The sequence below is a fragment of the Coregonus lavaretus genome, assembly GCF_964263955.1.
Source record: "Coregonus lavaretus genome assembly, chromosome: 5".
NCBI classification, from domain to species: Eukaryota; Metazoa; Chordata; class Actinopteri; order Salmoniformes; family Salmonidae; genus Coregonus; species Coregonus lavaretus.
This window is the reverse complement of record NC_139992.1, coordinates 38,211,549-38,239,404: the sequence shown is the minus strand read 5'-3', so window position 1 is coordinate 38,239,404 and position 27,856 is coordinate 38,211,549. Positions and strand designations below refer to the sequence as shown.

Here is a 27,856-nt window from a genome sequence, read left to right as displayed (position 1 = left end):
TCAGTCAACTTACCTGTTAAAATAAGGGTTAAATAAATAAATAAAAAGTACATGTAAGGTCATGCATTAACAAGGTACAATGTGACAACCCAGAGCTGGTAGGGAGGGAGGTTGGAGGACCACCTGCATGTATGACTTCTACCTGTGACATACTGTAAACACACTCTCAAACACCTTTCCTATATGAATACATTGTCCCAAAAGTTGTTCTATTCTTCCAAAATAGGTGAGGAGTTTATATACCAAATCTAACTTGGGTCCCAAATGGCACCGATTCCCTATATAAAGCACTACTTTTTACTATATAGGGAATAGGGTGCCATTCATCCCACATCACAAACCTCAGATCCAGTCTTACATGATGTGGATTGTCCTTCAGTTGCACCTGCCTGGACTCCTCTTTCATGACAATAGATTTGACTCATTCCCTAAACTCAATTACTTTGATAAAATCATAAAAAGTGAAAGATAGCCTAATTGTTACCCTTTGAAGTTCATTCCTTTCATAAAATACACTTTGAGAGAAGAGGTGTAAATTGAGCTAATCTTTCTAGGATATGGATTGGATGACGTAGCCCATGATGCAAGTGAGTTTAAAACGCATTATCCAACGAACAACTTCTATAGAAAAAACGTGGGATCTTCTGCCAACGGTTTCCTACTTAACTGAGAATCTCACGAGCCATTTTCGACTATCATGACATCATGGTATTTCTTTCCAGCATAGCCTACAGAAAATGGTATAATTGATGTTCGTGGAAATAGGCCTCATTATATTGCATTCATTATCATCATTATAATCAATTGCATCACCATCGTCATTGATTTGTTTTGTGACGCCTCTTGAGCCACCGGACCAAACCGGGGCTCTATTTCATCTCCGTAAAAAAAAAATATATATATATAAAAAAACGGCAGGAAATCTCTATGTAAACATGGTTTAAGTCCACGCAGCAGTATGCCACGCTTCGGCAAACTCCGCTGCTATTTCTCAAGAGGAGAGTACTAGCCTAGCCTATGAAGAGCAGAAGAAACGTGAGAGAGAAATAACGCGGAGAGAGATAAACAGACGGAGCGGCACAAAGGAGAGAGGAGAGTGTTGTGCGGGAGGGAGAGATAGACGGAGATGCAGGCAGTGACCTAGATGTTCAAATCGCCAAGAGTTGCTCTTTCTGGTTCACTGGATGGAGGCTGCTCCCGCGCAGGGAGGACTAGAGAAAATATGGGGATATTTTACGTGGTTTGTTGAAGGCTACACAGTGAACGGTTACTTTTCCCAGTAGGTTTTTTCGTTCATTCGTGTTCTGTATTTTTATGTAGCCTACTTTGTGTGTGTGTGTTTTGGGGAGAAATTGGACAATAATTTGGAAGCGCCCATGCAGTAGCGCACAGTCCCATACACTGCCGCGCGTTATGGCTCTCTCTGTCAGACATGGTTTGAAAATGCACTGAGCCTTTCACATTTACAGACTGCAAATATATAGTTCACGCCGCTTCCTTCCTTCCCCCTGTGTGATGGCGATGGAAGTGGAAGCTGACAGCTGCAGAGGTATATCAAGGAGCGCTCATGAGAAATGCCCGCGGGCGGTGGAGCGCAACGGCTATGTGAAAACATGTGTCACCCCTCTGTATCAGGACGCGGGCTGCCAGTCGTGGCTGAGACTCGCAGAAATATGGAGTTCCCGGAGACTGTCGTCGGCGGTGTGTGTGGGCTCTGTCTCGGTTATTCTTGCTTTGCTGGTCAGATTGGTTGACTGGGACGTGGAGCAGCAGAGTTGCCGCAGTAACAGCGAGAATAACGGCGAGTCTGGTTCTCTAGTTCATTTCGTGGCGAGCTGTGTGGTGGAACTGTTGTTGAACGTTTGGTACCTGGTGTCCCCCGTCTTCACTCTCGTATGTGCCTTCTTTTGGGTTGGCTTGTACCTGATCCGCTGCGGGGTGCTGATCCGGACCGCCGTGTTTCTGTTGGCAGTGTGTCACTTGGGCGAAGCCGCGGCGCAGTCTCTCCTGGACGGTGCGGAGGACCAGTTGCTCTCGTTCACCGCCACCGTTGTGGTTCTATCCTGTCTAGCCGGCGGGGCGCTGATGGTGGTCAGACTCGGACAGGGTGTTTCCGTCATCGTCTTCATCAGCATCATCAGGACTGTGTCTCTCATCTCCCTCAACAAGGTCCGGGCCAGCTGGAGACCCTACCTGGCGTACCTGGTAGGAGTGCTGGGGGTCCTGCTAGCGAGGTATGCTGACCGGCTCCTGACGGGCTCAGGGCCACTCGGGGCGGATTGTAGCTACGTGACAGCGGGGAAGGAAGATAATATAATTCCGGTGTTTAAAAGGCGACGGAGGTCCAGTTCGGTGGTCTCTTCAGACATGGCGCACAGTCACAGCAACAGCAAGTCCCACCGGAGGACCTCGCTCCCATGCATTCCACGAGAACAGGTAAAAGCATAGCTATAATTCGAATGTTTTGCTTTTTTTGTTTTTGTATTTTTCTTTCGTTTGGGTTAGGTAAAGGGAATGGCAAAAAAATGTGCCCACAATTTACGCATTGTGCCCTAATGTATTATTATTATTATGATTATGATTATGGTTATTATTATTGTTATTATTATTACGCCTGTTATTATAACATTAGGCTGGCCCTTCGAATTACTTTGCTGGATGCCTCAAAGCTCAGCTTCTTCTCTAACGCATATTCCTATAGGCTACTCTGAATATAGAACACCTGTGTTTACTTGTGCTGATTCTATCATTAGCACTTTATCTACACTATTAAATGGAAATACTCTCTGCATGCACATTCCAACCCTGGCTGCCTTTTCTCTTTCTATTTTAAAGTAGGCCACTGTTCAAATGGTAAGTATGTGTTTGTGCTTTTGAAAAACAACTGTATGCCACGGTCCAGTGGTCAGGATAGTGTATATACTGTGTGTCCAGTCCATCCATCTAGTGAAGGATTGCTTTGTCCTTCAGGTAGTAAGTCATGCCAGGGTGGGTCAGGGCTGATAACCAGCCCTCAAACCCGGCCTTTTGTTTGACCTGGCTAGGTGGCTGTGGGTTGGAGGAAAGGCTTTCAAGTCAGCTCACACCAATTTTAAAAGGTTATCAGTAGTTAGAGACTGATATCAAACACATTTCCGCATGGTTTACTGTAATTGATGTGTTTTTATAAGGTAGTTACCAGGAATTGCATTCTACAGACCGGCTTGAATGTGGCTTATATGGATAAGAAATTAATCCTAAATGTGAAGGTACACATTCTAGAATAGCTTTTTATTGTATTCAAGTGCATTTACTGACCTTGCATATTGTTTTATTTGGCCTTGTGCTTTGTTTATTTTATGTCTAAGGATACTGTGTATCCTGAGAGGGGTTTCCTGTCTTTAAGAACAAATTTTGTGCAATGTTGGACTTTTTTATATCTCCTGATATATTTTCTCATAATTGAATTGCAATCCAACATTAGCACAGCTGCTACATTTTAAATGCAGATGTACAAGTTTTGTGCATGGGACTCCCCAAGTATATAGCCTTTATAAGATGTACAACAGAGAAGACATGCTGTACTGCTGGCAAAGCTTTTTATCCTCCTCAGCATGTATGATGTGTATGAACACATCCATATGAAGCTGAGGTACTCTAGTATGTCAACCAGAGCTGTGGGTAGTGTTCATAAGCATAATTTCAACTGTGATTTCTACAACAAAGTGAATCAACAATGATATCTGTCATACAACACCCTTCACTCATAAATGCTAGATTTGTTGTTTCTGATCTTCAAGGGTAAACTTTCACAACAGCTCTATCTCCTCCACACCTTCTCAGCAGTTACTACTGTGTTGCCTCCCATTGAAGTTACGCCCTCTAGTGATAGTTTAGAATAAACAAAAATAAAAAGGTATCCAAGTTGAGATAATATCCAAGCAGACGTTATGTGTTGGCAGCAGGCATGTCATACTATTAAAGACGGGATACCGGACACTCTCCAAATGGTTTCAACTTTATTTGTCCCAGAGGGCAATTGGTTTCACAGCAAAGGAGCATAAAAAACAACATTGAACATATAAAATCCACATGGATATCCACAAGGATGGTGTACTTTGTACTCTGGACTAGCACTCTGTCTGTAGTCTTTAATATAATGATTCATTTTTAAGTAAGAGTGTTGACTGTTGAGTGACTTTGGGCACATCCCTTTTGAACAGTGTGTTAGCGATGGGCCATATGATCGAATCGTGTTCAATGATGCTGATCAACCTCACTAACAACACACGACGACACGAGGTCTGACAAATTGGCCCCCCTCTCTCAGGGTACATGGTTACGGGAGCTTTGAAACTCAAGAGGCCTTGCGATTGGTCAGGGTGAGTGCTGTGCTGTGCGGAGCGGCAGGCCAGGCAGCGTGTCCTGTCCTCCACCGACGTCTCCTTGAAGTGAGTTGCGTAAGCCTCTTGAGAGAGAAGGCTAGCTACACCAGGAGAGGCTCATTGGCTGGATCAAAACAAGGCTGTCTGACAAACTGGGCCTGGTCGCAGGTCAGCAGGTTCACTGTATGTGCTGTACAGTATGGGAAATTATCAATTGTCACCTATTCCCAATGATGGTAGGATATTATTATGTTTTCTCCATAGTGAACAGCTTTTTAGCGTAATGCAAATGGAACAGGGTATAATTTGAGAAGCAGCCTTTCGTTTTTTCCCAAGGGTTAAAAAAAACCTCATCTCGTTTTGTGTGTATGTGTGCGCGTGCTTGCGTGCGTGTAGGTGTGCATGCATGTATGTTTGTGTATGTGTTGTGTGTGTAGCTCTCCTCTGGGTGCAGTTCTCGCTAAACAGTTCTCGCTAAAAAGAGAAGCATAGATTTTCATAAACCTGTCCTCCTGCAGTATTTATGAGCCAGCCTCCGCTGACTGCCTGCCAGAATGTGTTCTTGCTTTACATTGCAGCATCAAACAGCTCCAAGAAGTTCTCCACTGCCTCTTCAAACGTTCCTGTCGCCATTGTTTTGCTCTGTGTAGCCATAATGTCACGTTTACGATGTGTTTATAGACGTGTAAGCTAGGCTTAATGAACATTCAGTTATTAGTAAATAATTACCATCTGTATAAATAGCATGTATAGTTTGATAGGTCCTGTGTAGCTCAGTTGGTAGAGCATGGCGTTTGCAACGCCAGGGTTGTGGGTTCGATTCCCACGGGGCGCCAGTATGAAAAAGTATGAAAATGTATGTACTCACTAACTGTAAGTCGCTCTGGATAAGAGCGTCTGCTAAAATGTAAATGTAAATGAACACATTGTAATGTCAGATGAAACTGTTTCAGATAGATTACTGCTCCATAAAGAGCTTTTTAATGAATTTCTGGGGGGTTTCTTAGAACATTAGAAGACTTCTAATGGCATTGAATGATATAAATCTTATTTTAGACTGAGTGCATGCAGAGACAGTGTGAGTAGCTCTGTGGTAGCGCTGCAGGGGGCTAGCTGCAAAATATGTTTGTGTTTTAGCAGAGGCTTCTAGAGGGATATGATTCGAGGAAATACCCTTCTTTAGTGGATTTGGGGCCGATTCAATCCAAACTTTGGCTCAGTAATAGCGAAGTTGTATGTAGGACATTTGAAAAAGCAATTTTATTTGAGATTAGTTCTCCTTCTCATTTTCCCAAATAACACACACATATTATATATTATATATATTTATAATTATTATTATATTATATGTATATTATAAAATGCCATACATAATAACAATACTTCTGCTAAAATAGTTGAATACTTGAAAAAGAGTTGGGGAATGAGGCTCCAACAGTCTAAACATTTCAGAATTTTGTTCAATTATCAAACTGTAGATGACCTAATTATGTAACGTCTTCATATTTCTATGCCACAGCGAGAGAGAGGGAGGGAATGACAGAGAGAGAGAAAGAGAGAGAGGGAGGGTGTGATTCAGTTGAATTTGAAGGAGAAAAGGGTGCAGCGAGAATCTATTTGAGGGAAACCCTATTCTCTCAATGACGCACATTCATTCCCACAGAGACCCGCCACATTACGCTCTGTGCCATAGATTCCTGAATTTCTGTGCCACTGATACAAGGTTAGTGGGCTGGACTATTCTATCTGCCCTCATAGGTTTAGACTATAGTCCGCAAATAGGCCTGGATCGTGTACCGATGTAGGATCTTAATTTGATCACCCTGTTGCAGGATAACTTTCCTGCAATGCAAAGCTTGTAGTGTATTTGAGGTTTAAAAAGGCTTCTGAAGTTTAATTCCCACTCTGAAATTTCAGACTTGATTTTCCCTTAAGAAAAACTTATCAACCCCTACAAAAATGTCCATTAATTATAATCCACATAATAATTCACATTTCCTGTTGCTGCAGGATTATTTTAATCCTTTAGCAAACTGGCTCAAATTAAGATCCTACATCTGTACAAAAACAGACTAACTTGGAACCGGTTTGTACTTAACGTAGTGGCTTCTTGTGTGTGTCGTAGCTAGGCCCCTCACTCACAACCAAAATCAGGTTGACCGTGCCGAGCTTGTGTGTGTGCGTGTGTGTGTTGAGAATATTCCACTACATGTTGTCATAGTGTACATTCACCTGTTTTCATCTTGTCGGAAGCAGAGAGGGTGTCGTTTCCACCTGACGACTAGACATGCTGAATGTTGACTTTATTAGTCTGCCTAGCCCTCTCTGTTTAATTGAGCTTATCTGTGTGTGAATGGACAGAGGGATCCTTTACGCACACACACACACTCACACTCTCACTCACACGCACACACAAGCTCTCCACGGCCAACCTTATTTTGGTTGTGTGTGAGAGGGGCCTAGCTGCGACTGTAAGAGGGCATCCGAGGAATGTGTAGCATCAGCTGGATGATGGGGCCGCCGGCTGCCAAACCTCATTCATTTAAAAAACTCAGAGCTGCACAGCGGTCCGAGTCTCAGAGAACAACACCACCAATACATGGTCCTGGAGAGGAAGAGAGACGGAGAGGTCGATGTAGGGAGGTAAAGAGAGATGCTGGGGAAGAAGGGAGTGGGAGGGAGAAGCAAAGAGAGAGAGGGGGAGATGCAGAGAGGGAGAAGAGAGGGAGCGGCAGAGGAAGATGTAGATTGATAGACAGAGAGGCAGGGGTAAAGGATAGGAAAGGTAGAGAAAGAAAGACCGAGAAAGAGAAGCCCTGATGACACCAGGCGTGCAGCTGTAGCTCTTATGTAGAAGAAAAAAAATGAATGGACCGCCTCATTCAGGCCAAAGGGAGGTGGAGAGGTGGAGAAGGAGTGAGGGAGGAATGGAGGGCAGAGAGCAAGTGAGGAAGAGAAGGATGGGGGATGGAGAGTGGTGAAAGACGTGAGAGAGATGGAGAGAAATGGAGGAGGGAGAACAGTTTCCTGCCAAGTCTACCAAAAATGTCAGTCGTAACAGGACAACAGCCTAGCTGGCCTGTGAAACCTCACCACTGTTATTATAAACACACCACAGCGCCGCTCTGCTCACTAAAACACTAACAGACACCACGCTCAAATACTAACACACACTCACTCCAAACACTAAAATATTTCTACAGTTCCTGCTGCAGCTGCCAAGACAGTGTCTCCTATATAGACAATGCTTCTTTTTCATGTACTCCTTTTTTATATCCAGTACCTGAAGGTACACTAGGATCTGGGTTGTTTTCCCTTTCCATTCACCAATGAAACATAGCAGATGCCTGTATAGTCTCACAGTAGCCTATGAAAAGCCAGTATTGTGTCGGGAGTTAGAGACCAGAGTAATCCCAAAGAGAAATTCTGCCTCCGGTTGCCACAGTCTGATTTATCCTCCTCATTAGGAGTTCATTATCAGCCTCATGTCAACATCACTCACCTGTGAGACAGGAGGGATGGGATGTGTCTGTATGCTTGCCTGGGCAGCCACGCGTATGCTCCATGTATTTATACATGCATGAATGTGAAGCCACGTTTATGTGTGTGTCAGCATTATACTGGTTTGTCCACATACCGGTATGTGTGTGTCTATGCAAGGTGGGTGACAGTGTGAATGGATAATTGTGTACCCACATGTGCATGTGGATGTGTTTGTGCATCTGTGTGCGTTTCTGATAATTTTTGTGTGTGTTTGTACCAGCGAGAGAGATAAAGCTCGCGCCCCAACTCTAGCTTACTAGCTGTAGCTATAGGGCTGCTAAGCGCACTGCTGAGAGGCAGCTTGTTATTTTAACCTGGACTGACCGCTGCCCAGCTCCCTTCTCCCCCGCTCCCTGCTCCCTGCTCTCCTCCTCCTCTCTCCCCTGCTCCCCTCTCCCCTGCAACCCACTCCCCACTCCCTGCTCCCCTCTCCCTGCTCCCAACTTCCTACTCCCCTCACCCTGTTCCCGGCTAGCCTCTCCCCTCTCCCCGCTGCCCATATACAGAGTGTCTACCCTGCTGGCCAGTCATATGAGCCCCTGGCCCAGACAAGGAGCGTACTGTTACCCACTCAATGGTGTGTTTTAGTTTGAAAATATGCCCGGCAGATGGGTGGGAGGTGGGGTGGGAGGTGGGGTGGGGTGGGGGGGGGGGGGTAGAGAGCCAGCCTTTAACAGAAACCAGGTCTGTACATCTGTCTGTTTGTCCTTCTGAAAACGAGTGAGAGCGAGGGAGAGGCTATACATTTTTTAAAAAGGATTTTGGTGCAGGGTTTGTTTTCTCTGAGTCTATTTTAATTAGAGAGAGAAGTGGGCTAAATGCTGCCGTGTAACACAGCACAGCACAATGCCATGTTCAGGAGGAGAGGCGTGGAGGAGTCTCAGTCAGCATACGAGGAGGTGTACAGCTGCATGGTCAGATTTGTTATTGTTGTTGTTGAAAGAAGACAAGTTTATTTAAATAATTATGCAAAGGGCGTTTTTCTCAGTTCATTGGAGAGAACAGACAGCTAATATGATAAATCGTGTGAATTCGATGAATCATAAGTGTAATGAGAAAATATGATACATTTCTCTAAATGTCTGCAATAGCATCCAGTTATAAGAAATGGATGGCTCAAGCCCCTGTAGCAGCAGCATCAGATAACTGTCCTTGAGAAGTCTTCCAGATGACCACAGTCCTCATAAACCATGGAGGAGTCCTCATAAACCATAGCTCCAGTCCACAGGTCACGTCACTGTGGTTGATTACCATGGCCCAGTTGAGCATGCAGCATTACTGTCTTCGGTGTGTGTGTGTTTGAGCGATGAGTGTTTATAAATGTTTGTACTGTATAAACAGGTCCTTATTGTAAAATATAATTATTTCTCAATGGCTTACCTGGCCAAATAAAGGTTTGAAAAATTGACATTACAGATTGTTGTTGCTTCGGAATAAAATATCATAAATTTCTGAATTGAGCTTTCTGTGGACCAAGATGGTTCCAGGCTATCCCTCTGAGTCGCCCAATGCTTCTGCACTGTCATCAGTCTGTTGGGCTGCAGTGTTTGCCCTCCCTGCTCCCTGCCTCCTCCAAGGCTCCACGGTGCGTGGTACTGTGGTTGTCTATCAGATAATTGCCAGCGTAATTGCATCACATGCAGCTGGTAGTGTTTTTCACTCCCATTACTCTCCTCTCTCCTTGCTTGTGTAATGCTGCTTTTACGCACAACACAATGGAGACGTGCGCAATGCAATGAATTGCACGAAGCTGTCTGTTCCTGGAGCCAAAGAGAGCCTGCTGCTGGGTTACACTAGGTTAGATCAAATCTTTATACTAAGAAATGGGTCTGGGATTGGATAGGAACAGTAGGCTACCTGCCTGTTTCTACTTAAGCCAATAAGTTATTGTCTTGTTTTGGCAAGGCAACAATGTACTAGTGTTGGATGCAGATGTATTGGAACTATTAAAGGGGTTGAATACTTATTGACTCAAGACATTTCAGCTTTTCATTTTTTATTAATTTGTAAAAATGTCTAAAAGCATAATTCCACTTTGACATTATGGGGTATGCCAGTGACACAAAATCTCAATTTAATCTATTTTAAATTCAGTCTGTAACACAACAAAATGTGGAAAAAGTCAAGGGGGTGTGAATACTTTCTGAAGGCACTCAATGTGTTGTATGCAAGGCCTGAAATGCACAGAGTGAAGTAGAGAAAGAACAGTGGGTGTTCACTCTGCCCTATCCTACAGCCAGCCTGCCAGACCTGCTATGTTCTATGTGTTGTTGGAGTAATTATTCCCTAGTATTTGGGTGGTCATTTTGTGTACACAAGGCAAAGCATTCTGAGCACAGACGTATGCAGTGACTGAATACAGTGACTGAAGGCGCTTGAAAATGACATCATTATGCTGGTGAACATTATGCCTTTTTTTTTTATTTGTTTGTTTTTCTTTGCCGACACACAACATTTTCTCAGTTTTTTCATACGCTGGATAGGTTTTATGAGGCCATAGGGATAAACATTATTTTAATTTTATTTTTGTCAGGTTCTCAACCGGAGTAGCTATCTTGTTGGTTGTTTTGGGGTGGAGGACGGGGGGGTGCGTCGCATCCTCAGGTGTGTCCCAGCTGCCACACACACACACACACACACACACCTCCACCTCCCATGAATTACTTCCAGAAGGCCTAATGGGTTCCAGAGCAGGGAGAGTGGCTTTAAAACCCAGGCCAGATGAATGCTCTGTAATAACAAGTGTGTGTGTGTGTGTGTGTGTGTGATGGCTGACTGGTGGCTCGTTACCTCACAGCTGCTGGGCTGATGACGCGGTGCAGAATTTGCTTATAAATGCAAGATAACACAATAAACTTGGGACAACACAGCATGTGAAACAAACAAAATCAGCTGGTGTTTGTGAGCAAGTGCATTTGTGTGTATCACAGAGAGTGTGTTTGTGTGTGTAGTGTACTGTGTGTACCGTGTGGACAGTAAACACTTTACAAGTGTGTTACGTGTGACAGAGGGAGATTGCGAGTGCGGCTAGGGGTGTGAAAAGGGAAGTGGGAATGTGACATTTTGTGAAGGGAGGTGTTCCAAGTCCCTGAGCTGGAGAGATCCCCAGAATCCCATCCTACTCCTCTTTCTCCTCCACTCTCTAAGGTGACGATGACGATGACACTTCCATGACACAGTACCTGAGGTCTCTGGCAGTGACGTGTTAACTGTAGTGGCACTGATATGAAATGAAGCGCCAACCATTTCTCCCCCTTGCCTTGAACCAGAGTAGGAAAGGCCCTGTACCAACCAACACAAACTGCACTGGTCGTTACATAAGACCCAATGACCACTGTCCCTCTACATCTCACTCTGCCTGCTTAACTGTACATTTTTGTCCCGCTCTCTCTCTCTTTCTCCCACTCAGTCTGACTCTTCCTCACCCTTTCAGTCTCTCTCTTTCTATCTCATTCCATCTTCATCTCCCTTCTCTGTCTCTGTCTCCATTTTTCTTTTATTAGCTGTTTTCCCCTCTCTCTCCCACTCCATATCTCTCTCTCTCTCTCTCTCTCTCTCTCTCTCTCTCTCTCTCTCTCTGAGGACAGATGCCAGCAGCGGCATGGCAACCTCAGCTGCCATCACACACTGTTATGTAAGGCAGACCTCTCTGTGTGCGTGCGCATTCATTTTGGCCTGATTTGCCCGATGTGACGGACCATCATGTAGGGCTGTGGTGGAGCATGGTAACTGAGAGATGGTTGGTTGTGTTTAGAAATACACTCTTGTTGCTTCTCAAAGTACTGAATGCCCATGTACTGAATGCCCATGTCCTGGGCCCGTAACTTTGTTCACGGTCCCTGCCACCACCCACAGGAGACCCACATCGTCCCACATAGACGGGATCCATCCACCTGACCTGTGCTTCATGCCACGTGTTTTAGCTACCTTCTTCATCTGTGCTTTGTCTTAGCTACAGTTGAAAGTTTACATTTACATTTACGTTATTTAGCAGACGCTCTTATCCAGAGCGACTTACAGGAGCAATTAGGGTTAAGTGCCTTGCTTAAGGGCACATCGACAGATTTTTCACCTAGTCGGCTCGGGGATTAGAACCAGCGACCTTTCGGTTACTGGCACAACGCTTTTACCCACTAAGCTACCTGCCGCCCCACAGTTTAAATACACTTAGGTTGGAGTCATTAAAACTTGTTTTTCGACCACTCCACAAATTTCTTGTTAACAAACTATAGTTTTGGCAAGTCGGTTAGGACATCTACTTTGTGCATGACACAAGTAATTTGTCCAACAATAGTTTACACACAAATTATTTCACTTATAATTCACTGTATCACAATTCCAGTGGGTCAGAGGTTTACATACACTAAGTTGACTGTGCCTTTAAACAGCTTGGAAAATTCCAGACAATGATGTCATGGCTTTAGAAGCTTCTGATAGGCTAAATGACATCATTTGAGTCAATTGGAGGTGTACCTGTGGATGTATTTCAAGGCCTACATTCACACTCAGTGCCTCTTTGCTTGACATCATGGGAAAATCAAAAGAAATCAGCCAAGACCTCAGAAAAGAAATTGTAGACCTCCACAAGTCTGGTTCATCCTTGGGAGCAATTTCCAAACGCCTGAAGGTACCACGTTCATCTGTACAAACAATCGTACACAAGTATAAACACCATGGGACCACGCAGCCGTCATACCGCTCAGGAAGGAGACGCGTTCTGTCTCCTAGAGATGAACGTACTTTGGTGTGAAAAGTGCAAATCAATCCCAGAACAACAGCAAAGAAGCTTGTGAAGATGCTGGAGGAAACAGGTACAAAAGTATCTATATCCACAGTAAAACTAGTCCTATATCGACATAACCTGAAAGGCCGCTCAGCAAGGAAGAAGCCACTGCTCCAAAACCGCCATAAAAAGCCAGACTACAGTTTGCAACTGCACATGGGGACAAAGATCGTACTTTTTGGAGAAATGTCCTCTGGTCTGATTAAACAAAAATAGAACTGTTTGGCCATAATGACCATCGTTATGTTTGGAGGAAAAAGGGGGTTGCTTGCAAGCCGAAGAACACCATCCCAACCGTGAAGAACAGGGGTGGCAGCATCATTGTGACGAGGTGTGAATGAAGGAGTCAGGCGCAGGAGGTAAAATACCGAAGTCCAGAGTTTATTCCGTTTACATAAATCAAACGCCCAAAGCGTCAAACGAAACTATTACCAGGGAAAACATCCACCTTGGCATAAACACAGTGAATAGTAGCTCAACCGAGCTACACGCTCTCACAACAAACAATCACTCACAAAGACAAGGGGAACAGAGGGAACACTTATACACATACTAATTAGGGTGTGTGTGATTGACAAGACATGACTTGATGATGAGTGATGAGTTTGGGATCGGCAGTAGCTAGTACTCCGGTGACGACAAACGCCGAAGCCTGCCCGAACCAGGAGGGGGGGCAGCCTCGACAGTACCCCCGGGGTGAGAGCCAGACCCGATCCCCCGGTACGAACACCTGGTGCTGGAGGCGAACGTGGGCAGCATCCCAAGTCCGCGCCGAAACCAGTCATCCACCGCAGGAGCCTCGGTCTGGCTCTGGTGCCACGGTGCCAGGACCGGTCGGTAACATAAAACACATTGGAAGGGTGTTAGGTTAGTGGAGGAGTGACGGAGAGAGTTCTGAGCATATTTTGCCCATGGCAGGAACACCGACCACTCCCCCGGCCGGTCCTGACACTAGGTTCGCAGGAACCTACCCACATCTTGATTCACACTTTCCACCAGCCCATTACTCTCGGGGTGAAATCCAGAGGTCAGGCTGACCGAGACCCCAAGACGTTCCATGAATGCCTTCCACACTCTAGACGTGAACTGGGGACCTCGGTCGGACACTATATCCTCTGGTACCCCGTAGTGCCGGAAGACGTGAGTAAACAGAGCCTCCGCAGTTTGTAGGGCCGTGGGGAGACCGGGCAGAGGAAGGAGGCGGCAGGACTTTGAAAAGCGGTCCACAACGACCAGGATAGTGGTGTTACCTTGGGAGGGGGGAAGATCAGTGAGAAAATCATGGTCATTGTGGAACTGGTAAAGGTTGTAGCTTACCCGCTGGGAGGTGCCTAGGTGCCTTACTCTGGGCGCACACTGAGCATGAGGGAACATACACCCTCACGTCCTTAGCCAAGGTAGGTCACCAGTACTTCTCGGTCAGGCAGCGCATTGTACGACTGATACCTGGATGACCAGAGGAGGGTGACGTGTGTTCCCAGTAGATCAGACGATCACGGATAAGCTATATCTGCGTCCATCGCCCATACTACCGGACCACAATGCATGAGGCCGGGAGTATGGGGGTGTTGTCTCTGGGCCTCTCCTCTGTGTCATACAGCCGAGACAGTGCGTCTGCTTTCACGTTCTTCGTACCCGGAATGTATGAGAGTGTGAAATAAAACTGGGTGAAGAAGAGGGCCCACCTGGCCTGGCGAGGATTCAGCCTCCTTGCTGCCCGAATGTACTCCAGTTTACGGTGGTCTGTCCAGACGAGGAAAGGGTGTTTTGCCCCTTTGAGCCAATGTCTCCACACCGTCAAAGCTCGGACAACAGCCAGCAGCTTCCGATCACCAACGCCGTAGTTCTGCTCCGTCGAGCTGAGCTTCTTAGAAAAGAAGGCACGGGGCAGAGCTTCGGTGGCGTGCCTGAGCATTGGAATAAGACAGCTCCTATCCCTACCTCGGACGCATCCACCTCCACTACGAACGGTAGTGATGGATCGGGGTGAGCCAGTACTGGGGCTGAGATGAACAGACCCCGCAATCTACTGAAGGCCAAATCAGCCTCAGCAGACCAGCGGAGCCGGGACGGCCCACCCTTCAACAAGGAAGTAATGGGAGCTGCGACCTTGCCAAAGCTGCGAATAAACCTTAGATAATAGTTGGCAAAGCCAAGGAAGCGCTGCACCTCCTTTACCGTGGTTAGAGTCGGCCAATTACGCACGGCTGCAATGCGGTCTCCCACCATCTCCACACCTGTGGTGGTAATGCGATATCCGAGGAAGGAGATTGACTGCTGGAAAAACTCACACTTCTCTGCCTTGGCATAAAGATCATTTTCCAGCAGTCGGACCAGTACCTTGCGAACCAGGGACACATGCTTGGCGCGCGTAGTGGAATACACCAGGATGTCATCGATGTAGACCACCACACAGCGACCAAGCATGTCCCGAAACACCTCGTTCACAAAGGACTGGAAAACAGATGGAGCATTTATGAAACCGTAGGGCATCACCAGGTATTCATAATGCCCCGAGGTTGTGCTGAGTGCTGTTTTCCACTCATCCCCTTCCCGAATACGCACCAGGTTGTAGGCACTCCTGAGGTCTAATTTGGTGAAAAAGCGGGCCCCATGCATTGACTCAATCACTGAAGGAATGAGGGGAAGAGGATAACTAAATCGTACCGTCACATTATTCAGTGGTCGATAATCAGTGCACGGGCGTAAACCTCCATCTTTCTTCTTCACAAAGAAGAAACTCGAGGAGGCAGGTGAAGTGGAGGGACGTATATACCCCTGGCGCTGGGAATCGGTGACGTATGTTTCCATAGCCTCCGTTTCCGCCTGCGACAGGGGATACACATGACTCCTGGGAGGTACAGCGTCTACCCGAATGTTTATCGCGCAATCCCCCTCCCAATGAGGTGCTAATTTAGTCGCTTGCGTCTTGGAAAACGCAAGCGCCAGATCATGGTATTCGGGGGGAATGCACACGGTGGGGGTACCGTCTGAACTTTCCACCGTGGTCGCACCAACGGAAACACCTAGACACCTACCCGGATACTCACGCGACCACCCCGTAAGAACCCTCTGCGGCCATGAGAAATTGGGGTTGTGAAGGGCTAACCACAGGATACCCAAGACTACAGGGTCAGTAGGAGTCTCAATAATCATAAAGGTGATCTGCTCAACATGCGTCTCATGCGTAATCATGATGACTGGTACCGTAACTTCCTTAACCAACCCGGACCCTAATGGTCGACTATCAAGTGCTCTGATGGGGAGTGGAATGGTTAGGGGAACCAATGAAATGCCTTGACGGCATGCAAATGCCCCGTCCATAAAATTCCCAGCTCCGCCTGAATCGACTAGCGCCTTACACTGGGAACCTACCAAGTGATCGGGAAAGGAGATAGATAAAGTACAGTGCGCCGCAAAGGGCTCTGAACACGTTTGGGTGTTCGTTACCTGGGGTGATGCGTGAGTACCCTGCCTACCGCCTCCAGACCCAAAATTAAGTTGACTGCGACATGAGGTGGATTCTCCCTTCGTGCCACCAGAGTGGCACTGTCGCTGTCCTCCTGCGCTCTCTCGACCGGCGGCTCCCCCCAGCTCCATCTGCTCGGGGTCAGAGTCGTCCGGAGTGGGAACGGGCAGACCCCTACCAGGACGTCCTCTGGCTGCTAGCAGATTGTCCAGCCGGATGGCCATGTCCACCAGTTGGGAGAACGATAGCATGGCATCCTGGCAGGCTAGCTCCTGTCGGACGTCCTCCCTTAGGTGGCACCGGAAATGGTCGATCAGGGCCCGCTCGTTCCACCCGGACCCCGCTGCCAGTGTCCGAAACTCCAGCGTGTAGTCCTGAGCGGTCCTTGTCCCCTGCCTCAGATGAACCAGTCGTTCGCCCGCCTCTCGACCCTCAGGTGGGTGATCAAAAACGGCCCGAAAGAAGCGAGCAAACTCCCCGTAGGTACCTCCCTCGTTCCACACTGCGTTGGCCCACTCCAGGGCTCTCCCACAAAGGCAGGAAACGAGGACAGATACATTCTCCCGCTCCCGGGGTGCCGGCCTGATGCTGGAGAAATACAACTCCAGTTGGAGTAGGAATCCCTTACATCGCGCTGCCGTCCCATCAAACGCTGGTGGCCGGGATATCTGGATCCCTCCAGGGGCTGGGGTGTAGGTGGCTGGATCCGGTTGACCAGCTGGTCTCGATAGATCGGATCCTCTCCTCTCCAGGCGTTGTACCACCTGAAGAACACGATCCATTGCTTCCCCCAAGCTGGCCAACATCGAGGAATGCTCCTGGACCCTTGTCACAACTCCAGGCATGCAGTCTTCTCCTGCAGACTCCATATCAGATCAGGTGAGTGATTCTGTGACGAGGTGTGAATGAAGGAGTCAGGTGCAGGAGGTAAAATACCGAAGTCCAGAGTTTATTCTGTTTACATAAATCAAACGCCCAAAGCGTCAAACGAAACTATTACAAGGGAAAACATCCACCTTGGCATAAACACAGTGAATAGTAGCTCAACCGAGCTACACGCTCTCACAACAAACAATCACTCACAAAGACAAGGGGAACAGAGGGAACAATTATACACATGCTAATTAGGGGAATGAGCACCAGGTGTGTGTGATTGACAAGACATGACAAGTGGAGTGATGAGAATGGGATCGGTAGTAGCTAGTACTCCGGTGACGACGAACGCCGAAGCCTGCCCGAACCAGGAGGGGGGGGCAGCCTCGGCAGAAGTCGTGACAATCATGCTGTGGGGGTGCTTTGCTGTAGGAGGGACTGGTGCACTTCACAAAATAGATGGCATCATGAGGAAGGAAAATTATGTGGATATATTGAAGCAACATCTCAAGACATCAGTCAGGAAGTTAAAGCTTGGTCGCAAATGGGTCTTCCAAATGGACCATGACCCCAACCATACATCCAAAGTTGTGGCAAAATGGCTTAAGGACAACAATGTCAAGGTATTGGAGTGGCCATCACAAAGCCCTGACCTCAATCCTATAGAAAATGTGTGGGCAGAACTGAATGTCACGCCCTGGCTCGGGGGACACTGTTATGTTGAGCCAGGGTGTGTAATTCTATGTTTGTATTTCTATGTTGGCCTGAGTGACTCCCAATCAGAGGCAACGAGTGTCAGCTGGTTGTCTCTGATTGGGAGCCATATTTAACTGTCTGTCTTTCACTTTGTGTTTGTGGTTTCTTGTTCTTATTTGGGTTGTGTTAAACCGTAGACATCACGTTTTCGTCTGTTGTTTTTGATCGTGTGATCATACTCGAATAAATATAAATATGTTCACCTTCAACGCTGCGCATTGGTCTCTCCCTGACGATCGTGACAGAAGAAACCACCAAGATGTGACCAAGCAGCGTGTCCAGGAGCCATCGCCAGGGAGATCCCTAACAGATCTCCTTCGCCTCCTCGACTGGGTCAAGCCGAGTGAGGAAGAGAAGGGCTTGACATTGTGGCAGAAGGGCGAAAGGCTGGCGAGGGACATGGAGACCTGGTCCACGGGTAGGGGAGACGCCCATACATTTTTTAGGGGGGGGCTAACGCCGTGGACGACGGGCCAGCAGGAGACCGCGGCAGAGCGGCCCAGCGGATTGGCAGAGGAGGCCGCCAGGTTACGGGGGCCACTGGTCGAAGAGGGGGTGGACGATGTAGAGGCACGGCGAGAGGTACTGGCGTGTGTTGCCAGTCCGGTCCGGCCTGTTCCTGATCCCCACGTAGGGCCAGTGGTGTGTGTTCCCAGTACGGTCCGGCCTGTTCCTGCCACTCGCACCAAGTCTACGGTGCGCATCGCCAGCTCGGCCCGGCCCATTCCTGCTCCCCGCACCAAGTCAGTGGTGCGTTTCGTCAGCCCAGTCCGGCCCATTCCTGCTCCCCGCACCAAGTCTGTGGTGCGTTTCGTCAGCCCTGTCCGGCCCGTTCCTGCTCTCCGCACCAAGTCTGTGGTGCGCGTCGCCAGCCCAGTCCGGCCCATTCCTGCTCCCCGCACCAAGTCTGTGGTGCGTTTCGTCAGCCCTGTCCGGCCCGCTCCTGCTCCCCACACCAAGCCAGTGGTGTGCGTCGTCAGTCCAGCACGGCCCGTGCCTGTTCCCCACACCAAGCCAGTGGTGTGCGTCGTCGGTCCGGCACGGCCCGTGCCTGTTCCACTGGTGCCTGGTCCGGCACCGGTCAGATGCGTTACGCCGGAGCTAGAGCAATCCGCTCCATCAGTGTGCAGTCCAGCTCCGGCCAGCGGGGCCAGACCGGACCAGGGGTACTTTGGGGGGTTGGAGAGGGAGTGGCGATCAGGCCCGGAGCCGGATCCGCCGCCAAGGCGGAGTGCCCACCCGGTCCCTCCCCTGTGGTATTTAGTTGGCGCGGTCGGAGTCCGCGCCTTTAGCGGGGGTACTGTCACGCCCTGGCTCGGGGGACACTGTTATGTTGAGCCAGGGTGTGTAATTCTATGTTTGTATTTCTATTTTGGCCTGAGTGACTCCCAATCAGAGGCAACGAGTGTCAGCTGGTTGTCTCTGATTGGGAGCCATATTTAACTGTCTGTCTTTCACTTTGTGTTTGTGGTTTCTTGTTCTTATTTGGGTTGTGTTAAACCGTAGACATCACGTTTTCGTCTGTTGTTTTTGATTGTGTGATCATACTCGAATAAATATAAATATGTTCACCTTCAACGCTGCGCATTGGTCTTTCCCTGACGATCGTGACACTGAAAAAGCTTGTGCGAGCAAGGAGGCCTACCAACCTGACTCAGCTACACCAGCTCTGTCAGGAGGAATGGGCCAAAATTCACCTAACTTATTGTGGGAAGCTTGTGGAAGGCTACCCGAAACGTTTGACCCAAGTTAAACAATTTAAAGGCAACGCTATCAAATTCTAATTGAGTATATGTAAACTTCTGACCCACTGGGAATGTGATGAAAGAAATAAAAAGCTGAAATAAATCATTCTCTCTACTATTATTCTGACATTTCACATTCTTAAAATAAAGTGGTGATCCTAACTGACCTAAAACAGGGAATATTTACTAGGATTAAATGTCAGGAATTGTGAATAACTGAGTTTAAATGTATTTGGCTAAGGTGTATGTAAACTTCCGACTTCAACTGTACGTGCAAAAGGATTTATCCATGCTTTATCCATAAATCCTATCTACAAGGTTTATCCTGTATTCTATTTTATTACCACTACTGCTCTGATCTTATCAGAAAGGATGATTTGATGATGCAAATATATACTGTCAATAAATCTCGTTAGTCAGAACATTGGGCTAATCCAATCAGTCAGTAGGTCCTCATCGTAGGGCATGTACTGGAGAGTTGGCTTTGACCCCAAACGCCCCATATGCAGGGAGGCTGTTCAGCCACAACATTCAATGCCCCTCAAATTGGTTTAGATGAAATTGTTTTCTAATACTTGTTGTGTCTGTCTGTCTGATGCAAGCTTTGTCCATTAGATGAGTAAGTTCACTGGGCTGGTCTGCTGTTAGATTCCATTTCTCAGTAAAAACTGTGTTCCCAATCTCTGGGTCTCTAAATAATGAAGGAGCCATAAGAGCACCGTTCTCTCATAAACAAATAGAAAGCTCTTTTCATCCTTTGAACATTTGTGACAACTAAAAGGGAGACATTTGCTCTTTGCAGCTGTTGGTTTATGTTCCATGTCCAGCTCCGATGCAGAACACCCCCCTCGTCCCTCCCTCGTTTTCTGTCCATCTGACATTTCAAACAGACGTGCAGAAGAGCATACAAGGCAGGCGGGGGGCCGACGGAAGGGCTGGCCTGGTCAAATAAACACAGGAGCAGTGAAGCTAGTAGTCCCTACCAGACCTGCAAAACACACCCTGTGTGTTTGTGTGTGTATGTGTGTTTTAATGGCTTAAGTCATGATCGACATATGCACCCAGGAGCTATGTCCTGCCTCCATGGGTTGAACAGTGGTCACAGAGGTTTTGTCATATTGGATAACCAGATGTAGTTAACCGCAGCACTGCCTTTAACCCTGCATGTCAAGCATAGTATAAATCCCTATGGGAAGCAAAACAAGGTTGTTCAAAACATACCTCTCTATGGTGGGCTATCATACTGGTGCAAATCCTAGCTTGACGTGTGCACAGATGTTTGAGAATATTTAGGTGATCACTTTGGCCCACAGGGTTGGTGTTCCACTGTGTTTGACTCATGGTTGTTATGGTTGTCTGTGTGGTTGGAGTTTACATTCTGCTAATGTTGAACACTGAACACTGACAAGTCTCAAACCATCACCCAATCACACAAGCAACACGCTCTCTGAACTCCTTGTTTTTATCAGTTTCTCCGTCTCTCCATCTCTCCGTATCTCCATCTCTCATCTCTCTGTCTCTCCATCTCTCCATCGCTCCGTCTCTCATCTCTCCATCGCTCCGTCTCCCATCTCTCCGTCTCTCCATCTCTCCGTCTCTCCATCTCTCATCTCTCATCTCTCCATCTCTCCATCTCTCCATCTCTCCATCTCTCATATCTCCATCTCTCAATCTCTCATCTCTCATCTCTCCATCTCTCTGTCTCTCCATCTCTCATCTCTCCATCTCTCCATCTCTCATCTCTACATCTCTCATCTCTCATCTCTCCATCTCTCATCTCTCCATCTCTCATCTCTCCATCTCTCAATCTCTCCGTCTCTCCATCTCTCCATCTCTCATCTCTCCATCTCTCCATCTCTCATCTCTCCATCTCTCATCTCTACGTCTCTCCATCTCTCCATCTCTCATCTCTCCATCTCTCATCTCTCCAACTCTCCGTCTCCCATCTCTCTGTTTCTCCATCTCTCCATCTCTCCATCTCTCATCTCTCATCTCTCCATCTCTCCATCTCTCATCTCTCCGTCTCTCCGTCTCTCTGTCTCTCCATCTCTCCATCTCTCCATCTCTCCATCTCTCCATCTCTCATCTCTCCATCTCTCCATCTCTCATCTCTCCATCTCTCATCTCTCCAACTCTCCGTCTCTCCATCTCTCATCTCTCCATCTCTCATCTCTCCGTCTCTCCATCTCTCCATCTCTCATCTCTCCATCTCTCATCTCTCCAACTCTCCGTCTCTCCATCTCTCCGTCTCTCATCTCTCCGTTTCTCCATCTCTCCATCTCTCATTTCTCAACTCTCCATCTCTCCGTCTCTCCATCCCTCCATCTCTCATCTCTCCATCTCTCATCTCTCCATCTCTCCATCTCTCCGTCTCCACATCTCTCCCTCTCTCATCTCTCCATCTCTCCGTCTCCCAATCTCTCCATCTCTCCATCTCTCCATCTCTCATCTCTCCGTCTCTCCGTCTCTCCGTCTCTCCATCTCTCCATCTCTCATCTCTCCATCCCTCCATCTCTCATCTCTCCATCTCTCATCTCTCCATCTCTCCATCTCTCCCTCCCTCCATCCCTCCATCTCTCATCTCTCCATCTCTCATCTCTCCATCTCTCAATCTCTCCATCTCTCCATCTCTCCGTCTCCACATCTCTCCATCTCTCATCTCCCCATCTCTCCATCTCTCATCTCTCCATCTCTCCGTCTCTCCATCTCTCCATCTCTCAACTCTCCATCTCTCCGTCTCTCCATCCCTCCATCTCTCATCTCTCCATCTCTCTGTCTCCCAATCTCTCCATCTCTCCATCTCTCCATCTCTCCGTCTCCACATCTCTCCCTCTCTCATCTCTCCATCTCTCCGTCTCCCAATCGCTCCGTCTCTCCATCTCTCCATCTCTCAACTCTCCATCTCTCCGTCTCTCCATCCCTCCATCTCTCATCTCTCCATCTCTCATCTCTCCATCTCTCCATCTCTCTGTCTCCACATCTCTCCCTCTCTCATCTCTCCATCTCTCCGTCTCCCAATCTCTCCATCTCTCCATCTCTCCATCTCTCAATCTCTCAATCTCTCCGTCTCTCCATCTCTCCATCTCTCCATCTCTCATCTCTCCATCTCTCCGTCTCTCCATCTCTCATCTCTCCATCTCTCATCTCTCCGTCTCTCCGTCTCTCATCTCTCCGTCTCTCCATCTCTCCGTCTCTCCGTCTCTCCGTCTCTCATCTCTCCGCTTCTCCAGCTCTCCATCTCTCCATCTCTCAACTCTCCATCTCCCCATCTCTCCATCTCTCATCTCTCCATCTCTCCGTCTCTCCATCTCTCCATCTCTCATCTCTCCATCTCTCATCTCTCCATCTCTCCGTCTCCACATCTCTCCCTCTCTCATCTCTCCATCTCTCCATCTCTCCATCTCTCCATCTCCTATCTCTCTATCTCTCCGTCTCTCCATCTCTCCGTCTCTCCATCTCTCATCTCTCCATCTCTCCCTCTCTCTCTCTCTCTCCATCTTTGTCTTCTCGTTTGTCTCTCCATCTTCTCTTCTCTTTTTTTGCGCTGCTGTTTTTGTGGCTGAGGGATGACATTGCGAGAGGCGTCATCGTTAGTGCTCATCTGTGGAACAGACCAGGGGACAGACCACGGCTCTGACGTCTGTACGGGCCATTAGGAGGGGAACACACACAGAACACACACACCATGCGCTTCTTCTCGCACACGAACAGAACACACACACACAGAACACACACACCATGCGCTTCCTCACACACACACACTCATCAGGATCATGTGGTTAGCTGTGCTGTTTGGCACCGTGGGGCCTGTTACTGTCTGTGTTTATGTCAGTGTGGGCCTCCAGGCATGATGGCTCTCTCGTCCATTCACCAGCCATTCACTCTTCCCTCCAGCCATCTATTCACTCCTAATTCCTCTCTCTCTCTCTCTCTTTCTCTCCTTCTCTCTTTCTCACCTCTCTCTTCTTCTCTCTTTCTCTCTTCTCTCTCATTCTCTCTCTCCCTCTCCCTCTCTCTCCAGTCTCATTCAGGGCAGAGCCCTTCTTATATTGGATTATGTTGTTGTGGTGTGATGGGCGTTGGGGCATCTGGTGATGGTTTTACTCGGAAGCAAAGGATTAGGATAGTTCAGTTTTCCTAGAAAAGCTGTTTTTATCAGGGGTTGGAACCAGTTCAGGGAACAGAACCAAAAACCGGGAACGAACCGTTATTTTAAAAGCATGGGTTAATAACGTTCTTTTATATTCTGGGTATTTTTTTTCAGTCCCACAAAAAAATTATACAAATCGACTATGCAAAGCTGTGTGTCGATCAGAAATTTCTTCCAGTGATTCCAAAGATCTTTGCCACTGTGGGTGTGTCTAGGCTATCTGCCCCTCCCCCTCCGAAGCATTGTCTACTGTAGCCAGGCCTCCCAAGTGGCGCCACAGACTAAGGCTTGAGGCGTCACTACAGACCCGGGCTGTATCGCAGCTGGCCGCGACCGGGAGACCCACAATTGGCCCATCGTCGTCTGGGTTAGGGGAGCGTTTGGCCGGCCGGGATGTCCTTGTCCCATCGCTCTATAACGACTCCTTGTGGCGGGCCGGGCGCATGCACGCTGACTTCGGTCGCCAGTTGTACGGTGTTTCCTGTATGGCTGGCTTCCGGATTAAGCGAGCAGTGTGTCAAGAAGCAGTGCGGCTTGGCAGGGTTGTGTTTTGGAGGACGCATGGCTCTCGATCTTCGCCTCTCCTGAGTCCGTATGGGAGTTGCAGCAATGGGACAAGACTGTAACAACCAATTGGATATCACGAAAAAGGGGTACAAAAAAATATATAGTCTACTGTAGCCTACTGACGTTACAAGCGTGATTTAGAAGAGACGGGAAGAGATTTTTAATTAGAGAAGAATGGATTAACTTTTACAATGCTAGTTAGGGATACTATAGCTATCAAATTTCACATTGGATTTATTAACTACAAAAATGTAAGACGTTTTTATTCGCTCTGCACACACAAGCTTGTTAGCGAACTAGCTAGCTCTGGTCCAACGTTAAGCCAACTCTGAATTTCAAAGACATTCGATGTTCGTCCATAGTAGCCTCACCGCCGTAGGTGTTAGGCCTACTGCTGCTAGGTAGCTCTCTCTCTCTGCTCTCCCCCTCCCCTCTGTCTGTTCTTAATTGCAGGAGTGAAGTCTGGTGTGCGGGAGTCAGGGTTCCAGCTGCAGCTCATTCACCATAATAACCTCAGCCTTAAAGACCCGGTCAAACTTGCCACTCATCGTCAGATCATAGTCAAGACGACCATATTATTGGAACCTGACTCCTGCCTCCGCTTCACTCCTGCCACCACCATCCTGCTTTCCACTACTGGACCTCACATTTGGACTCACCACGGACACTAGGACGTTACGGTACCACTCCTGCTCAGAACCCTGGATCTGTTACCCTCCCTGTAGACCTGGACTTGCTCTTCCCCTATTTTTGGAAACCTGGACAATTTAACTTTGAAATAAACCTGTTAAACCTTCTCTGGCTCGGTGTAGTTGTCTGCATTTGGGTTCATATTCAGTTTAAATCGTGACAGTAGGTGTAATTATGTGGGCCTAATTCAGATAATGCATGTCATCACAAGATGCCCAGCGCTTCAAGCCAAGTCTACTTCTCCATATTCACTCGCTCTCTCCCCACCTGCAAAATTTCAGTTGCTTCTCGCGCCCTACACTTGTCTTTTCATCACGCATGTAAACAATTCACTGAGCTATAGCTTGCCCGCTCCAAAGCAAGCTGCTCTATCCGCACTGCATGATTGGTGAAGTAATTTAATGTCAAGCTAAATGTAAAAAAATATATGATTTCAGAGGTTTAAAAAGGAACAGAAAGGAACAATATAAACCAGTACTTTGTTTTGGTTCGAACTGGTTCAGAACTTTATTTTGCTGGTTGGAACAGTGGAATTGAACGAAAAAAAATAATGGTTCTGTTCAGAATGAAATGTTTGGAAAATAATTTTGGTTCCAACCAGTTTTTATGCTTTGTTTTTCCTTCAAGGTTTTTCATCCCATACTAACATCCTTAGTGACAAGGGGTTATCTTGAACATCACTCACCATTTCCGGCCTTACACGCTTCTTCCCTTGCCTTGGTCTTTTCATGTAATTATGTTGGTATTAAAGTTATGGACACAGTTTATTTTTAGTATGGTTCAGTTTAGATTCTCAGAATCTTCCTATTTCAGCTATTCTCAAAAAGCTTCAGATTGTCATCTAATATTTTTCATAGACCTATTGTTTGTTGAGTAGATATTACTTGTCTTTGTGTGAGCCAGCATTTGAAGAAAACAATAGACAACTGGATGTTCATTCGTTAATGTATGCAAATTATACAGGAAAATGAAACTTCTTCCTCACATGTGCTCATGATGTGGTTACCCAGTTATATGTACTCTTTTCACCAACATGTATCTTGTGGTTGTGTGTACTTGTGCTGTTCTTGTGCCCCGTGAGGACAAAACTCTGAATCTGAAGTCGAATCTCTGAGTTGTAACACTCAACAAACAGGCCCCCGGGGGACAACGACATGGTCCTCAGCACCACAACACTGAACCTCCATCAGCGCCATTAGATCCAACCCTGCCGGGGTCACACAGACACACACACACACGCATACGCAGTCACAGTCTAGACTCTAGAGGGAGAGAGATAAGTAAAGTGTGTTTTGTCCAGTAGAGGGATGGTGAAGATGGAGTTTCCTGCTGTGTTGACATGTGGAGAAAGCCTCCTTGGGTTGGCTGAGCACTGGTTGATCCATGGTCACAGCAGGGAGAGAGAGCCGGGGTAGACCCGTAATGGCATCTAGAGAGAGCGAGAGAGAGTACTATTACATGGAGGGGTCCAGGAGAGCCGTAATGGTGGTCAGGGAAGTCAGTGCACACTAGATGTCTTCACGGGTCTACCCGAACCCAATTATCCAGGACCCGACCGGGCCGTGTCCGAAATTCTGTAGTTGACCCTCGGAATCGTGTCGGATCTGATTTGTTTGTCACGGGTCTGATTTGCTGGTAAGGACCCGTACAGACCCGAACACAACTACTGTAGTAGAGAGAGATAGAGAAAGAAAATGTATCATACTGCTGCTCAGGCTTATCACGAGAGTACCGCGTTTAGCTTGTTGTTGTTGGCCAATCACGAGTCATCAAAGCGGCACTAACCTCTGGCTCTATGTGTGTAGTGGCAAGCCAGTTAGTAGATCAATGGAAGATGGATTTAAAATGATGGAATTATAAGTTTAATGAGAAGGATACGTTTCAAAGACCAGGAGCCAACAGATAGGCTGATAAATCTCTATGGAGTTGTTGTTGTAATTGTATAGGACGGGGGAAAGTGCAGCCTATGAAGCCTCAATTAGCCAACCCAGCTAACTTAACTAGCTTCTCTTTTCAGTTTGTTACAGTCAATATAGGTACTATGTAATCAGATTTGATGATAAATAACCTAGCAGGAGTTCAGGAGATGCAATCAAAACCAGCCACTAGGGGCTTCAGTGAGTGCTATTACCATCAAGTAGGCTTGAGTTTTGCTAAGGTGTTGTGGACGGGGATGGTGGATGGGCGTAAGCTGCGATCTCCGAAGGTTATTGGCCCAACACTCTAACCACTAGGTTATAGACACTGATTGATTGTACTCACATCAAGCTGTCATATGAAACATGGATTGTTCATTGGTCTTATGAATACAGTTTTCCAATGCAGCCACAGCATGAGATGTGTGTACAGTATGATTTAGATAAGACCATGAACACTGCACTGCAGAAATTCTGTTTAGATTAGTTGTGTGTGTGAGTGTGTGTGTGAGTGTGTGTGTGTGTGTGTGTGTGTGTGTGTGTGTGTGTGTGTAGCTTCCAGCTGTGTCTTGTTAAGCTTCTCTCTGTACTGTTAGAGAGCTGAATTAGTTCACTCAGGTTTGGGTGAATAAGCTCTCTCTCTCTCTTTCTCTCCATCTCCCTCCTCTCTCTTCCTCTTCCCCTCCACGACTCTCTCTACCTCTTGCTCTCTCTCCCTCCAGTTCTCTTCCTCTCCCTCCCTCCCTCCCTCCCTCCCTCCCTCCCTCTCTCTCTCTCTCTCTCTCTCTCTCTCTCTCTCTCTCTCTCTCTCTCTCTCTCTCTCTCTCTATCCCTCTATCCCTCTATCTCTCCCCCTTCTGTTTCTCCCTCCCTCTCTCCCTCCATCCCTCTCTCCCTCTCCTCGAGTGATCTAAGAAAACAGAGGCAGAGTGTTTGTATAATGGCTGGCTAAACTCTGGCTGTTCCACCGAGACCCACACGCCCCCAGTTAAAATGTTGA

The 27,856-nt window shown here is 47.4% G+C and overlaps 1 protein-coding gene across 1 annotated transcript in view; it reads left to right on the top strand.

Moving 5' to 3' along the window:
• Positions 1-1,515: 1,515 nt before the first annotated feature.
• The window catches only part of LOC311129175 (cGMP-inhibited 3',5'-cyclic phosphodiesterase 3A-like), a gene marked incomplete at both ends in the record, with an annotated part of 99,980 nt that continues 73,639 nt past the window's right edge, over positions 1,516-27,856 (top strand). The window contains one exon of the mRNA XM_084161488.1: positions 1,516-2,436. Within this exon, the coding sequence (XP_084017614.1) occupies positions 1,516-2,436 (921 nt within the window). The remainder of the gene's footprint in view (positions 2,437-27,856) is intronic.